General features: G+C 42.1%; 1 protein-coding gene across 8 annotated transcripts in view; it reads right to left on the minus strand.

Moving 5' to 3' along the window:
* Positions 1-23976, minus strand: part of adgrl3.1 (adhesion G protein-coupled receptor L3.1) — a 633648-nt gene that overhangs the window by 62090 nt on the left and 547582 nt on the right. For all 8 annotated transcript variants that reach the window (XM_048527072.2, XM_059643687.1, XM_048527071.2 and 5 more), the window contains 2 exons: positions 20405-20471; positions 19532-19623 (listed from right to left, as the gene is read on the minus strand). In XM_048527072.2, the coding sequence (XP_048383029.1) occupies positions 19532-19623; positions 20405-20471 (159 nt within the window). The remainder of the gene's footprint in view (positions 1-19531; positions 19624-20404; positions 20472-23976) is intronic.

Raw genomic sequence — 23976 nt, forward strand, 5'->3', positions numbered from 1 at the left:
ATTGTGTGATTTATCAAGGACAACAGGAGGAAGAACTAAAGATTTGGGCAAGTGATACAAAGAGTAAAAGCTTTTCTTCGAGCAGTGAGTCATAACAGCCTGCAACTCAATGCCTACGTGGGAGTAGAGTGCAGATGGCAATCAATGATTTCAAAAGGAAATTGGAATGGTCTTTTATAGAAATAAATTACAGGGACAGAGCAGGGAAATGGGATTGACTGGATTTCTCCAAAGGGAGACAGCATGAACAAACTGGTCTGCATCTGCATTGCAATGACTCAATAATTTGATTCAGAGTTGGCTGCTTCAGATAGCAAGACTGCAAGGTGACTTGCTGAGCAGATGCTTAAGGCTTTTGTTAATAGGGCTAGAGTTATCATCAATCTCTTTAAATAGTTTCCCTACAAGCTCATGGAGAACCAATATAATTGGTAATCACAAATCAATGGGTTTATTTAATACTGATGACTGTCATTTCAACCCTCTTCAAGAGGATATTAACTCTTACCCTTGCCATTCCACATTAATGGAGCCATCGTAAAATCGATAGCTGAAACAAGCAAAGAGAAAAACACAAATAGAACAGAATTGTTCACATTGATTCCCAATGCATTGATACACATTAATGAACACTGTGAAATTAAAACAGAACAAAAAAATTGGACCATGAAGGAAAAAAAGGAAAAGTCACCTTGGAGAAACATTGACAAACATTTTCTTCCAGTTCCTTTCAAAGCACATTACTTTTGTGAAGAGATTTATTTTCCTGGGTTGAAGATGACCCAGATCAAAACTACATCTAATAGTTCCAGACAACGATATATAGAAAACAAAAGATAATTTTCAAAAAGGACAATGAATTCCATGGAGCTGATCTGTTTTGCTGAAATGACATTCCAGCAAGAATTTGGAGAAGGTATAATTTACAAAGTATGACAATGTCATGGATTAGTCAAAAAGTTTTGTACTACTTTGCACAAATTAACGTTTAAAGGTATTTAAGATAATGTACTCAGGCTTACCCAAAGAAATGTAGAAACTTTAACAAGATTGACAGCATTAAAAAGCATCCACATCAAGCATGGATACCTGTATTTGCTATGTAAGATTACTGGAGGCAGAAATGTACGTAATAGTGCGTTATATCAGGCATAATGCCACAATATGGGTTAAAAAAAAACCACTGTACATAATAATAGAATCAAAGTGCATATTTCTTCTCCCTACATCCTATTGGTAATTCTCCATTTCAGCATTGAGTGATAGGGACAAAACTTCATTCTGATCATCATCACTTGTATGACTACAAAGGAAATTACATTAGGTCTAAAGGAATATCAAGGGTGAAATTTTGCCCTTCCCGGTGTGGCATGAGCATGGTGAGCAAGTTGAGAAATATGGAAAAAAATGAATAAAATCAGAACTCAGAGTCGAGAAATATGTTCGCAATTTTCTTCTCAAGACGTAACTAGCAACTTCATAATCTGATCAGTGAATAACCATTATCTTCTTACAATTTTATTAAAATGCAAACACACCTTATTTCTTTGTCATTTCTTTTTATCCTCTCCTTCCCCAAAACTCAGTTCAAAATCACCTCAGCCTTTCAGTGTATGGAGCACAGGGACACTGGTATACAGCTTGAGTGCAGATACACACACGTCACATTTCTATATAGCCCTTAGCTCTTTATCCTTTCTCTCCCCAAAAATCAGTCCCAAGTTAGTGACTAGGAAGCACAGATACCTGGGAGGATTTGTAGTTTTGGAGGATGTAATAGACGACAATTATTGAGTGGTCACGATGCGTGCAATATAGAGACATGTAGCCTTCCTTGGTGAGTGATATGTGCACTGGCAAAATTAGAATGAGTGGCGAAGAGGCCACAGAAAGGTGGTGGATATACTTAACATCACACAACACAGATCAATGAATTTCTTCTGGCCCAGATCGGTATCCCACTTCAACCAAAAAGCAGCACCGACCTGGACTGTTATTTGAGGCCAGGCCGGCTTGATTTGGGGGTGTGCAGTTCCGAAGAAAGTGGACGGCCATTTTCTCCACCAGCCTGTCCATCAGCACCTCCACCCATACTGGTGCAGAACCACAGAGTGAGGGGTATTTTCTGGCTTGCACTGTTTGAAATGGTGGGCTGCTGGGTTTTAAATATGACACCAACGGTATGTATGCTGGAAGGTCCTGCCCATGGCAAGCAACACCATTTCTATGGCTGCATGGACCCGAAGAAGAGCACAAAAGAGCCCAGTGGCAAAATTAACAAAGTGAACAGCTGGAGATTGCATCAGAAAGATTAGTAAGCCATGGCATCTTTAATCTCACTCAATAAAACACCAAACAAAAACTAGAAAACTCTACACATGTTTCAGGCAGTTACATCTGCAATATGGTATGGCAACTAATCAATCTGAATGATATTTGACAGCCATATCACTAGCCCTTTCAACATCTTGCATAAAAGTAAACAGCCTCAGAAACTACCTCTTCTGAGTAAAATTCAAATCCCTTAAAGGCAGATAGCTATCTCACCCACTGCGTTGTACCACTTCAGGCTAATGGGGACTCTTCTTCCAAAGGACCATGGATAGAGCAAGTATAGCACATGAAAATGAAGTCTACGAGTTTTATAAGCACTCAGGCAAATACAACCCCAGTCAAAACATAGTTTCCAGATGAACTTGCTGGCTGGGCACCTGTATTAGTTTTGATTGAAAACCTTTTCTTTTCCACATGGGAAACTTTTACGTCTTTACAAATGTTCAGATCTTTCCATATCTGTGTTGCCCACACAGTTGATGAAAGCTTCTACTGAGCAAAAAGCCAGACTCACTGAAGTTGATCATTACATGCTAAAAGGCTATGGAGGTTAAATTTGCCCGACTAAATAATTTATTTGCTTGAAAGTGAACACAGTACAGAAAGTGCAACAAATAAAACAAAGGGTGAAAGCAGGCAAATGGCCCAGAAACTTTTCAATGTCATGTTCAGCTGAAGCCTGAGCACCTATTCTCAACCAGCAATGGTGCTTTTTTGTAAAAATGCTGAATTCTTAAGACATCCAAGTGCAACATTTTCACTGTCAAGTTCAATTCCATTAAATTAGTTTTTCTTTATCCTTCTCTCAAATGATTGCACATGAATAAAAAATAGTAATCAAATAATAATTTTCAACCCTGTGCCTCAGGCATACATACTCAATAAGCTATGGTCTGGTTATAGCAATGTCTTGATAAATATTAACTCCCAGAGGAAACAACATTTAATCAAATCCATATGCCTATCAATAAGACCAGAACAAATTAAAGAGATACAATGATTCCATCTTTCAGGACTATCCAGATGTTTGGTCAAAAAGTCACAGCTCTCTGATGACCACAACGTGTTAAATAATTGGAATGGAGAGTCTCAGTAAACTGAGATTAACAAGAAGCATCCCTGCAATTGGAAAAACAAGTCACGTCCACACATAGACGCTGACACGCACAGTTTTATGTGTATTGCTTCCCTTCTCACTGCACTCTTGAAGATGGGCTTATGCTCCCCTGAGAAGCTTGCTGGCAAGTGGATGGAGGAGTAAAAAACTGTACAGGCATTCCCTATGCCTATGTGCCTCCAGTGCAATAGTGGGGAGGCATCAGGTGGCCTGTTCACTCACCGGCCAATTAATGGACTCTCAAGGGCTGCTTCCTGCCATTGCTGTATTTTCTGTGATGCTCACTGCTGAGGCTGGTGGTGAGCAAGGTGCTAGGTACACATCTGCTTCACAGGCATCCTGTGCCTGTAAGAAAATACTTTCTTCCCCATCATTCTTCTCCAACCTTGCATTTTCTCTCTGTTTCTTCACCTCTGCAACATCAGCCAAATCCTGGCCTGTTCACTGCAACATCCCTACCTTCTTCAATAATGTCTGCCATATCTGTCTTCAGTGATACCTCTCTCCTGTATTACCTCTGTGCCCAGCTTCAGAGACAGTCACCTTTGAGCTCTGATGCAGTCCAGGCATTGACCAATGCTTCAAATGTTGCCTGCCATTTGATTAGACAGCAGCTCCTGGAGGTGGGGTGCAAACATCTCGTCTTAAACCACTGGATGGCCCTCTGAGCCATCAAATGGCTTTGGGACAAAGGTGCCAAAGTGAGGTGAGCTAATATGCTCCTAATATGTACATAGGGGCTGAAAGGTAGGTTGCTGTGGATGCAGCCATATGGGGAGAACAAGGATGAGTATAAAACTCCATCCATTGTTTTCCCAAAGGTACAGGGAATTCATCACCAATATACAGACAACTCACTTTCCTTCAAATTTCTATATAATTACTGAATTCTGAAGCATTAGAGCATATTGGTTCAAAAAAAAACCTTCCTCCAGAAATTTAAACCGGTGGAGCAGACTAGATTTCCTACAGCGTGGAAACTTTGGCCCAACAAGTCCACACTGCCCCCTGGACCATCCCACCCAGACCCACCCCGCCACAACCCACACACCCCTGAACAATACAGGCAATTTAGCATGGCTGATCCACCTAGCCTGCAAATCTTTGTCCTGTGGGAGGAAACCGGAGCACCTGGAGGAAACCCATGCAGACATGGGGAGAATGCGCAAACTCTGCACAGACAGTTACCCGAGGCTGGAATTGAACCGGGGTCCCTGTTGCTGTGAGGCTGCAGTGCTAACCACTGAGCCACTGTGCTGCCCTTAAGTAGTTGTGTAGTTCTTTATATCACATTCCATTGAATTTGAAAGGTCTATATTTCCACTGGATTTCCAAATATGTTGCAAAAGGAAATGAGCTGAGACTTGAAAGATAATAATCATTAATGTTGGTCATTAAGATTCACACTGGAGAATTATTGCTTCCAAAGGGATTCAGTGTGGGCTAACCTAACAAATAAAACAAAAGCCTCTTCCCATCTTTATTTGATGCTACGTTACGAGCTTGGAAGCAAACAGAGAAAAAAATAAGTTGAAAATAACGAAAGAAAATGCTTAATGCTCAGCAAGTCTGGCAGCATTTGTGGAGAGAGAAACAGAGTTAATGTATCAGCTCAATGACTTTCATCAGAACTGATTTTCCTTTTACAAAATATTTTAACTCTGCTTCACTCTTCCTTTGTGACCATTTTCAGAATACCATAAATTTAACTGCACACATTTGTTACTGTTCCTAGATGGGTCTTGAACATTGAGATGAACACATTTTAAACATAATATTTTAATACTGAGGTCAAGTCACGATGTTTTGTTTTCTGAATCGCTGAAAAATGTGAGAATTCTTCCATGGATACTGTGGAGAAAATCATGCTCTGACAATGCTGAGTGATGATCATATATTCCAAATGATAGTTCAAGAAACTTGCCTGATCCTCCATTTTCATTAAAAGCTCACGAAAGCAAGACTTGCTCTATGCCTGAGTGGAATTTGCTTCAAAATTCAGATTGTATTTGTGTAATGAATGGTATACAGGAATGCAGAGAGCACCCACACACATTCACAGACTTCTCTTCGACTAGCATCTTCTTTGTTCTTTTCAGAAGGACATTTCGTAAAAGCATGTGAAAAGTTTGAGAGCACTTTACATTTTAGGATCTGACTTTGCTGCTTTACGAGTACTGGGTACAGGCAATGAGAATTAATCACGGGTTTTTCATCTCTGAAATTTAAACCCAGGCTTAACTGATGGGATGGAACCCCTTTTGTGTACTAACTGTAAGGATTCTCTGAAGCTTGGATAATAGGAATTTAGTGCTTAACTCTCAGTGCAGAACTCTACTCAACTAGCCATCTAATTCAAATAAGTCAATAGGTGGCAATGGAAATGGAAACCATCACATTCATGTCAAGAGACCACTTTTCCAAGATGGAAGCTAAGTCATATTACTGGCTATGTGAAAGTTTCTTGGCTCCATAACTGTCTACGCAATATGTTAAATAAGGGTGCAAGGGTGAGAATGGGTTAATATTGAGGGCTGCCTTAGACACCACTCACTATGAAGATATTGTATGGATACATCATAAAAGAACCACTTACGATCTTGAAGGAGTAAACCTACCACCTGGTTACTTGCAATGAGTTGCTGAAAGCTAAAAAAAGCTTACTTATTTAAAACAAACGCGTTCTTCTCATGAGATTGCCTCCTGGCTTTCCTCTACCATACCAGAACTAATGCCTGCTTTTGATCCATCTTTTCCTCCAATGGATGCTGACAGCAAACTTCCTGCATGGGAGGCAATAATGCAGACTACCTCTTTGGTGAGTAATAAGGATTGCATAAACAACAGTACGCAGCAATACGGATTCCACTTAGCTGACATCTGTAAGCTGACACAGCTTTAAGAAGCCTCCCCAAACCGTCGGCCAGCACCTGGAAGAGCTGAATACTCATGAACCCTGCCGAAGGATCCTTTACGGCAAGGCAGAATCTATACTAAATAGTGAAAGCATTTTACACTTGGCTAAGGGACTTGCAACACAGGAGAGTTAGTAACTTCCTGGACCTGGAATGTTCGTCACTCCAAGACAGTTATCAATCAGAGACAATCTGTGGTGCAGTCCTGAATCTGACTTCAGCTCAGGAGTGAATGGATTTGGATCGAAAAAGGATAGATGAAGGTACTTTCTACATGGTATGAAGTTAAATGCAGTGGATCCTCAAAGAAACTTGGGGTTTCAGGTACATAGATCATTTAAATGTCACAAACAGGTACAGAAAATAATCAAGAAAGTTAATGGAATACTGGCCTTTATATGAATGATATCAGAGGCTTCAAGAACAAAGTTAGGATCTCAAGTGCATTAAGGAAAAATTAAATGAAAAGGTGCACACTGGGAGAGCTGCAAAGAAAATACTACAGCTCAACTGAACATTGTTGCCAAAATGAGTAGATATCAAATAACAATAAGGAAAATGAAGGGCCAGAGTTGCAATTCAAGCTGACGGCACAGACTCAAGAACACTGCAATGCCAGAATTAAAATGATAAAAGAGCAGATTAAAAGCCTCAGCAAACAAGGTGCAATGAACTTTCATACATATTATTGTTGTTTGGGAACGTGAGGGTTCATAAATGAAAGAAAAACGCAGTTCAGTTTTCAGTCTTGAGATTATCTGATTTGTTTTGTGATTTGTTTCGTCTAAGGGGTCAGGAAACAATTTTGTTCAGTGCGATCAATCAAACAGCAATTGTAAGAAGTCATGTGATTTTAGCAAAAAGAACATCCAGCCACAATTGCTAAGGTATTTGCTGACTTGGGTTAATGGCCCAGAAAACAAGTTGGGGGTGGGGGGGGGGGTGCAGGTAGTGAAAATAGGTTTATTCACAGAAGATGTAAGTAAGAGCGTCAGTGCTCTGAGTAGCCGTCATTGTGAGGGCATGTCCTGATCTGCTGGAAAAGAAAGCCGAAAGCAAAAGGTTGTGGGCAACAGGTAACGGGGAACTGATACCAGCTTCACAATCAAGAATTCTCACTCTTGAGTCAGAATGTGCATCTTGGCTCCAATGTTCTGCAAGGTAGAAAGAGTCAAACACAGCTAAATTGAAGAAAAAACTCAACCAAAAAATAGCAGTCATAGAATAGTAAGACAAGGAATAGATAAACAGATAAATAGATAAAGATAAAGGAATAACCAGGCAAAGGACAACCAGTTCAGGTGTCATACGGCTCCCTCGCAGCAGGAATTCATCTTGAGGAGGAGGAGGAGGAGCAAGTGGTGGAGGAAGTGGAGGAGGAGGAAGAGGAAGAAGAAACATACTAAGGGGAAGGCGAGGCAACAATGACTAAAATGGTAAGTGAGGGACAGCAAAAGAAAAAGCATGCACTGAGGTGATTATGAGTGGGAAGCCTGAGGATTGGAAAGCCTTTAAAAAATACCAGAAGGTAACTAATTCTTTGAAAATATTTTGACAAAGCAATGCACATGTTAGACAAAAGAGAGTCAGTGGACATGATCTACTTAGATTTCCAGAAGGCCTTTGACAAGTTGCCGCACTGGAGGCTGCTAAATAAGATAATAGCCCATGGTGTTAGGGGCAAGGTGCTGACACGGATCAAGAATTGTATCAGTGATAATGGGAACTGCAGATGCTGGAGAATCCAAGATAACCTAGTGTGGAGCTGGATGAACACTGCAGGCCAAGCAGCATCTCAGGAGCACAAAAGCTGACGTTTCGGGCCTAGATGAAGGGTCTAGGCCCGAAACATCAGCTTTTGTGCTCCTGAGATGCTGCTTGGCCTGCTGTGTTCATCCAGCTTCACACTTTGTTTTCTTTGGAAAGGCAAACAGTTTCTCTGATTAATGCCCAAAATTCAGTTCTTTATTCATGTGCTGGGGGGAGGGGACGAGTTGGGCTGGTTTTGTGATGCAGCGGGGAGAGGGGAAGAACTGGGCTGGTTCTGGGATGCAGTGGGGGAAGGGGAGATTTTGAAGCTTGTGAAGTCCACATTGATACCATTGATACTATTGGGCTGCAGGGTTCCCAAGCGGAATATGAGTTGCTGTTCTTGCAACCTTCAGGTGGCATCATTGTGGCACTGCAGGAGGCCCATGATGGACATGTCGTCTGAGGAGTGGGAGGGGGAGTTGAAACGGTTCGCGATTGGGAGGTGCAGTTGTTTATTGCGAACCGAGCGGAGGTGTTCTGCAAAGTGGTCCCCAAGCCTCCGCTTGGTTTCCCCAATGTAGAGGAAGCCACACCAGGTGCAATGGATACAATATCCCACATTGGCAGATGTGCAGGTGAACATCTGCTTGATATGGAAGGTCATCTTGGGGCCTGGGATAGGGGTGAGGGAGGAGGTGTGGGGGCAAGTGTAGCACTTCCTGCGGTTGCAGGGGAAGGTGCCAGGTGTGGTGGGGTTGGAGGTGAGTGCGGAGCGGACAAGGCAGTCGCAGAGAGAGTGGTCTCTCTGGAAGGCAGACAAGGGTGGGGATGGAAAAATAGCTTGGGTGGTGGGGTCGGATTGTAGATGGCGGAAGTGTCGGAGGATGATGCGTTGTATCTGGAGGTTGGTGGGGTGGGATGTGAGAATGAGGAGGATCCTCTGGGGGCGGTTGTGGCGGGGGCGGGGTGTGAGGGATGTGTTGCGGGAAATGCGGGAGATGCGGTCAAGGGCGTTCTTGACAACTGCGGGGGGAAAGTTGCGGCCCTTGAAGAACGTGGGCATCTGGGATATGCAGGAGTGGAATGCCTCATCCTGGGAGCAGATGCGGTGGAATTGGGAATAGGGGATGGAATTTTTGCAGGAGGGTGGGTGGCAGGAAGTGTATTCTAGGTAGCTGTGAGAGTCGCTAGGCTTGAAATGGACATCAGTTTCTAGCTGGTTACCTGAGATAGAGACTGAGAGGTCCAGGAAGGTGAGGGATGTGTTGGAGATGGTCCAGGGGAACTTGAGGTTGGGGTGGAAGGTGTTGGTGAAATGGATGAACTGTTCGAGCTCCTCTGGGGAGCAAGAGGCGGCGCCGATACAGTCATCAATGTAACGGAGGAAGAGGCGGGGTTTGGGGCCTGTGTAGGTGCGGAAGAGGGACTGTTCCACGTAATCTACAAAGAGGCAGGCATAGCTTGGATCAGCAACTCATATTCCGCTTGGGAACCCTGCAGGCCAATGGTATCAATGTGAACTTCACAAGCTTCAAAATCTCCCCTTCCCCCACTGCATCACAAAACCAGCCCAGCTTGTCCCCTTCCCCCCACTGCATCCCAAAACCAGCCTAGCCTGTCTCCGCTTCCCTCACCAGTTCTTCTTCTCACCCATCCCTTCCTCACACCTCAAGCTGCACCTCCATTTCCTACCTACCACCTCATCCCGCCTCCTTGACCTGTCCGTCTTCCCTGGGCTGACCTATCCCCTCCCTACCTCCCCACCTATACTCTCCTCTCCACCTATCTTCTTTTCTCTCCATCTTCGGTCCGCCTCCACTTCTCTCCCTATTTATTCCAGTTCCCTCTCCCCATTCCCCTCTCTGATGAAGAGTCTCGGGCCGAAACGTCAGCTTTTGTGCTCCTGAGATGCTGCTTGGCCTGCTGCGTTCATCTAGCTCCACACTTTGTTATCTTGGATCAAGGACTGGATGACTGGCAGAAGGCACAAAGTAAGGATATTGGAGTCTTTCTCAGGATGTCAGCTAGTGACTAGTGGACTTCTGCAGGGATCCATGTTGGGACTATAACTATTCAGGTTACACATTAATGATCTTGACAATGCATATGAGAGCACTGTTACTAAATATGCAGATGACATAATGATGGGTGGAGAGACAGGTACTGTTGAGGAAGCAGGGTGGGGGGAGGGGTGGTGAAAACACAGAAGGGTTTGAGCAAGCTAGAAGAGTGGGTAAAGCCTGACAGATAGGTGGAGAAGTGTGAAGTTAAGCACTTTGGTAGGAAAAATAAGAGGCATTTTCTCAATGGGGAAAGGCTTTAGAAATCTGAAACACAAAAGGACTTGGGAGACCTAATTCAGGATTCAGTTAAGGTTAACACGCAGGTTCATTTGGCAGTTGGAAAGGTAAATGCAATGTTAGTACATTCATTTTGAGAGGGCTAGAATATAAGAGCAGAAAAGTATTGCCAAGGCTATATAAGGCCTGGTCATACCGCATTGGAACATTATGAACAATTCTGATCTCAAAATCTAAGGAAAGATGTGCTCATGGTGGAGAGACCCAGAGGAGGTTTGTAAGAATGATCCCAGGGATGAAGGGTTTATCATACGTGGAGCAGTTGAGGACTCTGGGTCTGTACTCGTAGTTTTGAAGGATGAGGGGGGATCTGATTGAAACATAAAGAATACTGACAGGCCTGGTTTAAGTGGACATGGAGAAGATGTTTACACTAGTAGGAGAGACAAGGATCCTTTAGAATTGAGAAGAGGAGGAATTTCTTTGATTTGATTTATTATTATAACGTATTTAAGTACATCAAGGCAGCAGAACAGAATGCAAAATATAGTGTCACAGCTATGGAAAAGGCGCAGAGAAAGATCAACTTTAATGTATGAGAGGTCCATTCATAAGTCTGAGAACAGCAGGGAAGAAGCTGTTCTTAAATCTTTTAGTACGTGTTTTCAAAATTTGTATCTTCTGCCCAATGGAAGAGGGTGGAAGAGAATATAACCACGGTGGGCGGGGTCTTTCATAATGTTGGTTGCTTTCCTGAGACAGCAGGAAATTTAGATGGAGTCAATGGAAGGAAGGCTGATTAATGTGATAAGACTGGGTTGTGTTTACAACTCTCTAATTTCTTGCAGTGTTGGGCAGAGCAGTTGCCATACCAAAGTTGTGATGCATCGTATCGGATGCTTTCTATGATACATCTCTGAAAATTGGCAGTTCTTCAGCCACAGGGTGGTTAATCTGTGCCACAGAAGGTTGTGGAGTCCCAGTCATTGACTGTATTAGAGACAAAGATTGATAGGTTCTTGATTAATAAGGGGATCAAAAGTTATGGGGAGAAGGCAGGAGAATGGGGTTGAGAAACATATCAGTGATGATCAATTGGTAGAACATAAATGATGGGCCAAATGGCCTAATTCTGTTCTAATATTTTATGGTCTTATCGTGGTGGACCCAAAAAGAACACAAAATCCATTGAGATTAACTAAGTCAGCATATAAAGCTTGTTTCATGCTGATAACTGGAGAATGTATCAAGTGAGCCAAGACTGACTCTAACAAATATGACACGAGTAGAAAAGATGCACAGTAAATGAGTTGTTGGTATTGTGTGGCCAGATCAGAGGGTCAATGGCATAGTCATGAAAACATATTCTCAGCACTAACGGCATTTCATTTTCATGTACAACTTATTGGTGCATAATGAAAGACTGGTTATTCCAGCTTTGCTTTTGGAAAGGATATACATAGGACACTGGAGATTGACAGGTACACAGCCTGAGCTTGATCACTGGACTGAGGTCTTTAAAGGGAATCAAGGATCTCAAAGCTGATGACAGACATTATTACCTTACATTTTTCTCCACCAAACTGTTAGCTCAGGCTTATTCATTTCTAACCTGTTGCCAATGACTAATTCACAAGAGATAGAAGTGAAGAAATTACGTACCACCTCTACAGGTGCAGTCATCAAGGAGATGGTTACAAATGCATTGAATTTATCTTCTAGACATTCCAGACCACTGTTTGCAGCCAGTACTGAATTTGAACATGGTATGCACTTCCTGGGATTCCCAAAATCAAACAGGCAATCAAGCAAGGGTCTGGACAGCCAAGTAGCTTTGAAGAAGAATACTGGCTTCTGTACAGCGAGGTGAAATTACCGACCCAGCCAGTTTATTGTGGTTTATTACTGTCTCTATTGCTAATGGGCAGTAAGTTGAAGACTGAGCTCCCTATCTCACAAAAGAAATCGACTCCACATTTACATTCAATGGGGACTACCAAACTGTATGGAGGAGGGAATAGTGCTAACATGCACTGCATGCATACTCTATAATGTTTTTTCTGTTTTTTGTTTATTCATGGGATAAGGGGCATTGCTGGCTAGGCAGCATTTATTGCCCATCCCTAACTGCTCACAGGGCAGTTAAGAGTCAACCAAATAGCTGTGGGTTTGGAGTCACATGTAGGCCAGGCCAAGTAAGGATAGCAGTTTGCTTCTCTGAAGGGTATCAGTGAACCAGATGGGTTTTTCCCGACATTTGACAATGGTTTCATGGTCATCATTAGATTCTTAATTCCAGATATTTATTGAATTCAAATTCTACCATTTGCCACGGCGGGATTTGAACCCAGATACCCAAAACATTATCTGGGTCTCTGGATTAATAGTCCAGCAATAACACCATGAGGCCATCGCCAAACCCCACCCCTTCGGATGACCCACAGTGAGGCAGCTGATAAACTGGAGCCATTGACAATAGGTGGGGATATGGGCAGAGACAGGAACAGGAATCACAGCCCATGTGCCTCCAGCTCTGTCCGAGTACAGTGGCCCCACCCCTGATTAGAGCACAGCAGCATTGGAGCCCTGGGTTCTTGTTATTGAACTCTGGGTAACCCTCTGTCTCAGGCCCTGGTTTTGGGATTTTAAGAGAAAATCTACTCTCAGTCAATGAGCTGCAGGCATCTCAGCCCTCTGGGGATCAATTATCCACCACTGCTTGATTGGGATGGTCCCAACAAGGAACATCACAATGAAAGGGTCTCTCAGCTCTCACTCTGTCAGAAATAGCATCAAAATTGACAAACTTCAACTCAGAGACCTAACAATCCTCCAAGTCCAAACTGAATGCATTCTGGGAACAGTAAAAACTCAAAACGTGAATTTGTGAAGTATAACTTTCAATTAGTTGCTTACATTCAATAAATCACATCTGATTTAAGACAAGTGCCTCATCTTGTTAGCAAACAAGGTCAACCTACTACCTTAGATCAGTCAGGCCCTGAAGAACCCTGGCATAACAGAGGATGTAACAAACCTACCACAGGGTGAGTGACAGTGCCAATAAGCTTATATAATGTGGTGGGTCACTGGTGCGGGTTGATGATGCAACACCCCACACAGATTGAGGAATTTCGAGCGAGGGGACATAAATACATGACTAAATGGCAGGATTCTTAAAGGCAGAGCTGGAGAATTGGAGACTATGAAATGAATCACTTGATCTAATGACTGAAGCAGAGATCATGGATGGAATCTATTGAAATTTCTGGTGAGCGATAAGCAACAGAGGCGGGGGGGGGGCTCTGCAGGAGGTGAAATGTCAACCTCCTAATGGTGGGATGAAAGTTGCGAATTAAGTTGGCAGCAGATTAAAGGCCAAATGTGGCTCCTGACAGCGTTAACTGAGAAACTATGTATAATGCATTAACATGCATGCATATTCATCAAACGGCATCATCACCAGATTAAACTAGCTTTGCAATTAAGTCAGCAGCAAACAAGAAATGCATGCCTTCAGATTCATGACTGGGTAGAGGTGGCATAGAACAGAACAAAAGTTATTTTCCCAGTGAATTCAAAACGAAGAGGAGTTGCTCTGTTGGAATAAGGAACTTTGTTAGACAGGGGAGAGGAAGTTGGAGGGTTGCATCGCAGTCAGGTCGCAACTATCCAGGGAGGTGGCTACATGTGTGAGGGAGGGAGTATGTCGGTAGGTCTTGGGATCCAAGTGTGGCAGATAGGGAATAGATGGCAGTAGTTCCAACTCAAAAATCCTCTACTCAGACAGTCACAGTTATGGTGCTGGCTTTCAGAGAATTGATGCATGTGTCAGTGTCATTTATATCTGGCACCTGGACTCCTGACCCCAAGAGGTAATGATGGATATCCTGCATACCTCATGAATACAACTGGTTGAGCCACTCGACTGTACCTAGCTAATTGGCTGGCTGTAACGTGATTACTCACGGCCAACTGTCCTTCTTCTGAGTTGAAGACCTACTCACTTTAAGTCTGCACCGTTATGGCAGTCACCACTGTGACAAGATTCTGGCCCATTTCTCCACTTAAAAATGCCTAATGTGGGTTGTGAATGGAGAAACAGACATATGAATAAAATGGAGACATGGCATGAAAATTATTGCTCATTCTCAAGCGAACCACCAACACACTCTGAGAAGCTTGAATGATTTGTTACCACATTGCAAATTCTAGATATTTTCTAATCATCGTACTCAGAGATGTTATGACACATTTCTAGAGCAGATGGAACTTGAGCCCATACCTCCTGACTCAGACGCAGGGACGCTACCACTTCATCACATGGTGCAATCAGATATAACCGCCTGAAAGTACACGACACTGAGAAGTTGCAAATGGGAAACAATGCATTTCTTACTGATTCAGACAAAAACCATTGACCAAAAAGAGATGCACTAAAACAAAAGCATTTCTGATATAGAGTAAATATCTTAAAGCATTTGTCATGCGTGTGCAGATCTATTCAGTGCTCAATGGTACAGTTTGTTTGATGGAAAGTACAGGCCATGCATCACTGATTTTTTGCAACTTACAAGAGCTGGCTGTTAATGTAAAGGCAATGATTAATTTAGTTTTACATGGGTATAAAATTGAGGCATAGAAAGATATTCAAAGTCCTTTAGAAAGAGGGGCTCAATTTTATTACTGAATTTCTTTTAGCATTTTAAGATTAAATGATAACTGAATGGAATAATATATCAATGCATAGTGCAGTAAACCAAATTCCAATGAGGTTGTCCTACTGATTGGGGAGCTTTTGCAAAATTTGATTGACCTTTGAGAGTTTTATGCTGATAGTAAAACACCACCATATTCACGAGAACATACACAAGTTAATTATAATTTCTATAAAAATTTAGAACTATCCAAAGTTCCCTCAAGCTGGATGTCATGTTAATAAAGAAGAACATTCAAGTCTGATTAAACACTGTGTCAAAAATCATCCCTACGGCTCATTATGTAATCTTTAACAGACTTGCCTACTGTTTTGTAATTCAGCAACACATTGTCAGCATCATTTGTATATTTTGACAGAAATGAAAGCTTACTTCTACTCACCTTCAGCGTAACATTAGCAGAATTTTATGATGTACTGCCAGTGCGTGCCTTGGTGTGAATGCCCATAAAGTTCTCTGGGTGGTCCTCCCATCAAAACCTAGGGTCCCACCCTCATTTGGCCTCAGTCAGAGATCTTTAACAATACAGCTACTGGCAGGAGTGGAAGCAGTGCCTGTTCAGGCCTCAGGCACAAAAAAAAGGGTGGTCGGTGAGCGCCTCTCTTCTGGCTTTTTTCAACATGCAGCTGCACTAACTGAAGTGAGTAGGGCTTCAAATTAGAGGAAGAACAGTTGGCCATGACTAATCAAGTTACAGCCAGCTGAGTAGCTAGATACTGTCAAGGATCTCGCAGTGAGGCGGAAAGGTGAACCCCTCACTCCACCAGGTTTCACTTCTCCTCCTCACTGTGAAATCCTTCACATACCTGGTGCTGCACTCTGGGATTTAAGAATCTGGGATCTGCTTATAATCCCAGTCTTGCTGTTACTGACATTATTGAGCTGGTACCCAATTCATTTGCACTACAGCTCTCTGAGGTGGGTGTTCCATCTGAGTGGGGTGGGTGGGGCAACCATGCCATCTCCGGCTTATTAGCATCAGGAGAATGTTAAATGATTTTAGGTCTACTGTGATCACTAGTGATTTGTTCCCTACCCGCTCTCCGGGTGGGGGAGCATGAAAAAGTGCACCATTCTGTTCCCTATTTAAAGCTCAGGTATGGCTTCTCTTCAAACTACGCTAGCAGAATGCGAGACATCTCATTACATTTCCCAGAATACAACACAAATGTGGTTTCACGTTTTAGATCCTTTCTCTTTCTGGGAAGGAACACATTAATTGCTAGATAACAAAAGACAAAGGATGATCTTGTAAATTCCTGGTAGTCACTCGATACAGTGGCACCGGAGTGGATGACTTGTTACAACAACAAATCAATCCTTATTGATTAGTCTACAACAAATGCAGACAGCTAAAGAATAGTTGGACCAAGGACTCCAGCAGTGATACCCTGAAATAATTGGTACACAACACCCTCAACCAATTTTTTTTTTGGCTAGGTATGACTTATCCCCTTAATTCTCATCAACATTAACCGAGATGTCACGCTTCGTCAAATGCTGCCTTAATTCTCATGGGAATCCACTGTCATATCATCATTGGACAATCTGGGGCACAGTGGGCCTGGTAGAACACAAACTGAGCATTGCTGACCACATTATTAATGAGTAAAGGGGCCACCTTAAAGTGCTGTTGATAACATCTTTCATGATTTGCTGATAATCGACAGGGCTGATAAGGCCGTTATTCATCTGACTGGATTTATTCTGCTGTTAGCACACATAGCTGGAGAATTGTTAAAGTCTGTTAGGTAAATATGAATAGTGAAGATCTACCAAAATAACTAAGCTAGAGGTGTAGCTCTTTATGTTGTGAAGACTGTAGTCTTTGTGACCAGCCATTTCTTGATATGAAATGAGCTGCCTAAAGACTGGTTCCTGTGACGCTGCAGATATCAGGGGGAGGCTTATATGGATCAGCCTCTCAGTGTATATGGCTCAAGATGGCTGTGACTATTTCAGCCTTTTTGTCAGCCATTATTGGGTTGCTAACACTTGCAGCTCAGTCACAAGATTTTGCGTTCAAGTCCTACTCCACAGCTGGAGTAGAAAAGTAGCAGTTGACACCTGGGGCAATAAAGAAGTGCTGCAATGCTGGAGATGCTTTATTTCATACGAGTCATTAAACTGATGACTGACAACTTCCTCGGGTGGATGTGAAAGGCCTGGCAGCACTATTCTGAGGAAGAGCAGAAGGGCTGCCCATAGTGTCTTGACGAATATTTGTTCCTCAATTAACATCACAAGAACATTATCTGGGCAGATGCATTTGAAACAAGTAGTTTGACAAGGGTAAGATCAAGTATTTATTCCCCTCCTAAATCTGCAATCTCAGGACTTAGTCAATCAGGAAGAAGTGGTTCTCATAAGCTAACCTTGGTGACGTACACTGAAGCCCTCCACCCAGAGTATATTCTGTACACTTGCTTTCTTCCGTACTTCTTACTATTGGTGTACGACATGTTATGTGTATCATGCTTATTTGATGTAAGTATTGATGGAAAGAACAGCCACCTCCTTTAACTGCCGCAGTCTATGTAATGACAATACACCCACAAGGCTATTTGGAAGCAGGCTCCCGAATTTTAACCCAGTGACAGTAAAAGAAAAATGATGCATTTCCAAGAAAGGTTGCTGTTCAGTGTGGAGGGGAACGCGTCGATTGTGGTGCTTCTATGCAACTGCCTTTCATGGTGATGGGTCATAAGTTTGGAAAATACTGTTAAAGGAAGTTCTATGCGTTGCTAAAGTGCATCTTACACGCACTTTACTGTCTGTCATTGGTGAAGGAAGTGAATGTTGAAGGTGGTGATTGGGGTGCCAGTCAAGCAGGTTGCTTTGTCCTGGAAAGTGTACAGCTTTTTGAGTGCTATTGGAGCTACATTCAGTTAAGTGGAGAGTATTCAATTATACTCATGTCTCATAGATGGTGATCAGACTTTAGTGAAATACTGATTCATGTTTGAGGATAGTATGTTCTAATTATCAGATACTTGCATCTGGGAAATAAACACTGTTTCATCAAAGTGCCAAATTCTGATTTAAAGGAAAATGCATATAACTGTGTTAAGAGACAGTAGAAAATTCTGTTTAGCTGCTCTTTCAAAAAACATTTTAGTTGGATATTTACACGTGCATAGTATCTGACACTGGTCTGATTTCCTCAGGGCCAGCTCTCAGAGCGAACACAACCTCTGACACGCCTACTTATATCTGTCAGCCAGGGCTCCCTGATTGGACCAGATTAACAGCCTCAATCAGAGGACTCATATTCTATAAGGTCCACCTGGTTGACCTCATTACAATCACTACACAAGATGCTGGCGGTAGTGTTGGGGAAAGAAAGATTAAGTTCACCAAAAACAATTTTTTCTTTGCGTAATTTTGAAATTTAAAATTTTTCTAGCTGAGCAGAAAATAAGTGGCCATTCTTCAGATGTGGGTGGGGGTTGGGGAATGAAGGGAGCAGAATCATACACTGATGAATTTAATATTGTGCTACTCACAACCACTATAAACAAAAACAAAACAATTTCACTTGCAGGGCTGTCACACTAACCTGCCCTGAATGTGTGCTTGAATACCAAAACATCTGCCTGGCAGTCTGCTACCTGCATAAAATCCTGTTGCAAAGAAAACACCCCACAGAATCTCGCATTTTGTCCCTTTAAATTCATCGGAGCTGCTGGCTTCCGAGAGCAACGTGTTGAGATTACAGCGCTGATCAGATTCTCAAATTACAATCTAATGAACTGAACCACAATCTTTTTCTCAGTGTGTGCATGGGGCATGGAAATCATGCAAGGTCTTCTACACGTAAGAAATGTAACGAGTTTTGACAGAGTGGCCAGCGGAAGTGAAAATAAAGACGAGGGGTTGCACATCTGACAAAATGACTTGTGACATAAAATAGATGCTTGTTCAAAATTCAGGAGGAAAAGAAATGTTCAAATGGATATGATGTGGACTATCTTTCAAGTCACCCCATTTATAATCTTACCTGAAAAGGGAACTTGTGGTGACATTGCAACTGAGGAATAGACAGCTGGTTGACTGTTACTTAGCATGTTTTTTAGAGTTTGAATACAGTTCCAGCTGTTTCACAAATACCATTATCAATTCAAGGAATTGCGTGCCAAGGTGATAAAGTGCAATAAAAGCATACATACTAGATCAATAGTGAGATAGGTTTCACATCGGTGGCAAGTAACATCTTAACAGTACACAATCCTTTCTAGTTATTGAACAAAGTTCAAAGGATAATGCACTGTTCAATTCTTAAGTAACACAAAGCAGGCAAAAATCTGGGAACTACCTACTCATTTCTGGATTTTAAATTAACAACAACTTTCTTAAAGAAGAAAATGTTCATAGGAGTTGATGGTAGTAACTTACTTGATATTGTCCAAACAGCTAGATTCTGGCTTCAGCACAGTTGTATGATGGAACATCTTGTAAAGAGCAATCCCAAGAAATATCACATTTAACTGCAAATTTAAGAAATAAAACAAAATGAGGTTTCGTTTTTCATAATTTTAAAATGTCATCTCGTTTAGGGTTCCTCATGCTCTTCTATTCCTTTCAATTTTCTAGAGTAATAATCGCCATCATGGTAAGATCACTTTCCCTTGGGATTGTTTTCCTCTTCAATGGGAATATTTAAAATTAAAAATCAGTGCCATTCCTCTATCGCAGATCACAAATTTGAATGAATCTACATGCATTGATGCACTATGTATTGAGAATTCCGATGGTCTGTTGCGATTTCCAGATTCCTGGTGAACTGTTTTTTCGGAATCCAGTTGTAGCAGATTAGGAGAAACAAGGTGTTCACTGACAGCTTCAGTGGTAATTTTCAGAAATTCTGCATGAGTCAGAATTGGCATCATCATTAAAAAATTGCACAGCTATAATTAGGAGCAAAACAAACTTGAAGGGTCTACTTAAGGTCAAGGTAATCGGAGATTATAATGAACAATACTATGACATATTTTCATAAATTGGAGGTACTAAATGTTAAAACACCTTTTTTTTACATTTCTTAATTGGCTATTTCACCACAGTTATTCTTTATGGACCTATAGCTATAGAAATAACAATCATATTCTTTTTCATACTAGAGCCCTATAATTGCTCACTGTGGCTAAGTGGTCAGAGAGGATTATTTATTTTTAAAATGAATGTCTATAAATTAAGGGCGTACAGCAAAGGTCCAGTGAAAGTCTGTTTTGTGCCCTTGAAGGTGCTGTGTTAATTAGCAGCACTTACCATAATAATCAAGGTTGCAGGACCTATAAAGCTCCAAATGAAGTAGGTGTCGAGCCTCAACCAACATCTGTAATGAAACGCAAGGGACAGCATTCAAGGTCTGAGAGCAGGACATACATCAACAGCAGTGGACTGACAGAGAGGAATGTACTTTGCAAAATAAGCTGCTGAGAGCCAGGAATTATTACACCATTGTTCATTTAAATGTTGAATTATAGGCACATTTTTTGACAGCACAGTTGATGGAAGAAGATAATTAACTCTTGGAAAAGCAAGCAGAGAAATGGCACAAGAGTTGATGACAGCACATGTGCACTAGCACGTTCTTCAGCTGTCAGATAATCATCGCAGGGAAATAAAAACTTAACATAGCCATTGCATTTTCGAGCTTTAAGCTGCTTTCTCCTCCCCATTAACTACAACCTGTCAATCCTTTATTGAACGGGACTAGATCTTAGCTTTGGCCGAGTAAAACCTGATCCAAAATAAACTGAAGAACATGGTCTGAACTTTGATGAGCTGTGGTGATTCAGGTCTTAGGCTGTTAAAACTATGTCCTATTAAAAGCAGGAATAATTCCAGGCTTTAAAATATTGCGGAGTGCTCAGGCAGATATATGACCTTTAACTAAATTATTAATCACCTAATTTCCATTACATTCAGCAGGATCAAATTTGTAGTTCTCTTGAAAATTGCCTTCTTCATTCAGTTACATTTATATGATAAATGGATATAATAGGTTTGACAAGGCCAACTGAATAGAATTACAAACTTTAAAAAAAAAGAAAGGTATGGGCGTTCAAAATAAGAATGAAAATTATTAATCCCATAAACTTAGCCACATAAAAATTGCTTATATGTGCTGTTACTGGTGAGGAATTGCAGAAATATGGACAGAAGACTTCATTTATTTCAACAACGCATTCCAAAGAAGGATGTGGTAGTTGGTATTATGTGCACACAGGCAGAGTACTGCAGATATTCAAAATCTGAAATAAAAACAGAACATGCTAGAAATACTCAACAGGACAGGCAGCCTCCATGGAGGAAGAAAGAGGATTAATATTTCCAGTCAACAACCTTTCATGAGAGCTGGGAAAACTTAAGAGATGCAACAGGTTTTAAATGAAAAGTAGAAAGGAATGTATATTAAAAAATTTTTCTTGCGCAAATATTTCTATCAACTTCTGCTTTCATTCGCAAAAGATATTTTCTTTTGCACAAATAAAATTTTTTACAGTAGTACAGTTATTCAGAGATGTGTCTAGTGATTTTGATTGTGCAACAGTAACTTTAACCAGCTGCTTTTACTTGAGTACATCAGGAGTTTGAAGTTCAGAGCCTGAAAGGGCCAGGATTAGCGAGATGTAGAGAGCAGGAAAGCCAACGTTTCAGGCTGAGACCCTTCATCGGCTCCTAAGGTGCTGCTTGGCCTGCTGTGCCACCTGGTTACCTCGGATTCTCCAGCATCTGCAGTTCCTATTATCTCTTAGCGAGATGTAGAAGCAGGTCTGGTGGCTAGGCTGTCAATTTCCTCGCCCTATTCTATGGAACGCCCTGCCTGCCAATGTAGTTAATTCAGCCACTTTAGGGGCATTTAAACAGTCCTTGGATAAGCATATGGATGATGATGGGATAGTGTGGGGGAGGGGCTTAAATTAGTTCACAGGTCGGCGCAACATCGAGGGCCGAAGGGCCTGTTCTGCGTTGTACTGATCTATGTTCTATGTTCAGGCTTACTTTTCCCCTCACGGGGGAGAGGGCAAATGGGGGAGCATTGGGAAGTAATATTGGCTGGAATACAGATGATGGTTAGAAGCAGTGGGGGGGCGGTGAGGGGTAGGGGTGTGCAGGAATATAACCTTAGGCTGTGGTTAAGATGGTTGGTGTTTTTCAGTGAATTTGCAGCTCCCTGCATGTACGGCAGCCAGATAAATGAACAGAATGGATTTGACAAGTCCATCTGAACAGAATTACAACCTTTAAAAAAAAATGGTCTGGACGTGCGTTCAAATTAAGAAAGAAAATTAATTATCAATCCCGTAAACTTAGCCACATAAAAATTGCTTAAACATGCTATTACTGTTGAGCAATTGCAGAAATATGGACAGAAGACTTCATTTGTTTTAACAAAATGTGGAGGTAGCTTCTGTATTGGACCAGACCAAGCACCCTCAAAAAAAATCAACGAGATAAACTAGATCCTAAGCTTTAGATAATAAAGTGTGAGGCTGGATGAACACAGCAGGCCAAGCAGCATCTCAGGAGCACAAAAGCTGACGTTTCGGGCCTAGACCCTTCATCAGAGAGGGGGATGGGGAGAGGGAACTGGAATAAATAGGGAGAGAGGGGGAGGCGGACCGAAGATGGAGAGTAAAGAAGATAGGTGGAGAGAGTATAGGTGGGGAGGTAGGGGGGGGGATAGTTCAGTCCAGGGAAGACGGACAGGTCAAGGAGGTGGGATGAGGTTAGTAGGTAGATGGGGGTGCGGCTTGGGGTGGGAGGAAGGGATGGGTGAGAGGAAGAACCAGTTAGGGAGGCAGAGACAGGTTGGACTGGTTTTGGGATGCAGTGGGTGGAGGGGAAGAGCTGGGCTGGTTGTGTGGTGCAGTGGGGGGAGGAGACGAACTGGGCTGGTTTAGGGATGCAGTTGGGGAAGGGGAGATTTTGAAACTGGTGAAGTCCACATTGATACCATATGGCTGCAGGGTTCCCAGGCGGAATATGAGTTGCTGTTCCTGCAACCTTCGGGTGGCATCATTGTGGCACTGCAGGAGGCCCATGATGGACATGTCGTCTAAAGAATGGGAGGGGGAGTGGAAATGGTTTGCGACTGGGAGGTGCAGTTGTTTGTTGCGAACTGAGTGGAGCCTCACATTTTATTATCTTGGTATTCTCCAGCATCTGCAGTTCCCATTATCTCTTAGATCCTAAGCTTTATTTTGTTTAAAGGCAATTGTAAGACACTGTGTTCCACATGTGATTTGGTATCAAACTACCAATCTTTAACCAGAACACATTTTATTTTTACACTATAGTTATAATACAAACAAAAAGGAAAGAAGTGGTATAACTTTATTTTTGAAACACTTAACAAAACATTACTTAATTCCTACTCATCAACTATTCCAGTATAGCAGCATCCAATAAACACACCCTCGGCAAAGGCAAATTCAACAAAACAGATTTTCCTCACTTGCTATCTTCTTCAGTCCGAGAGAAAGGAAACACTGACAGTAGCAGAGTGAGAACTCAAGCTTTTGCAGCAGAGAGAGAGCTTTCTCTAGCAGCTTCAAGCCCAATAACCCCATTTTCAACAACTACAAGGAAAAACTAAAACGCTGAGTCTGAGAGAGCCTGGCTTCACCCACTCATGATTCTTTTATCTAATTTAAAATAAACTCTACTTTCTGATTTCTATGGAGCAGAGACCTCGACACCAGGACAGAAACAAGAGAAACAGGACAGAACAGATCCCTCTTAAAGGCACATTTTGTCACACTTGCCAGTAGCATAACAAGGGCCAGTGATCCAGGGAGACTGAGGGATCCTCTCTGTCTGCCTGGGCAGGT

This window comes from Stegostoma tigrinum, chromosome 3 (assembly GCF_030684315.1).
Source record: "Stegostoma tigrinum isolate sSteTig4 chromosome 3, sSteTig4.hap1, whole genome shotgun sequence".
In the NCBI taxonomy this organism is placed as follows: domain Eukaryota; kingdom Metazoa; phylum Chordata; class Chondrichthyes; order Orectolobiformes; family Stegostomatidae; genus Stegostoma; species Stegostoma tigrinum.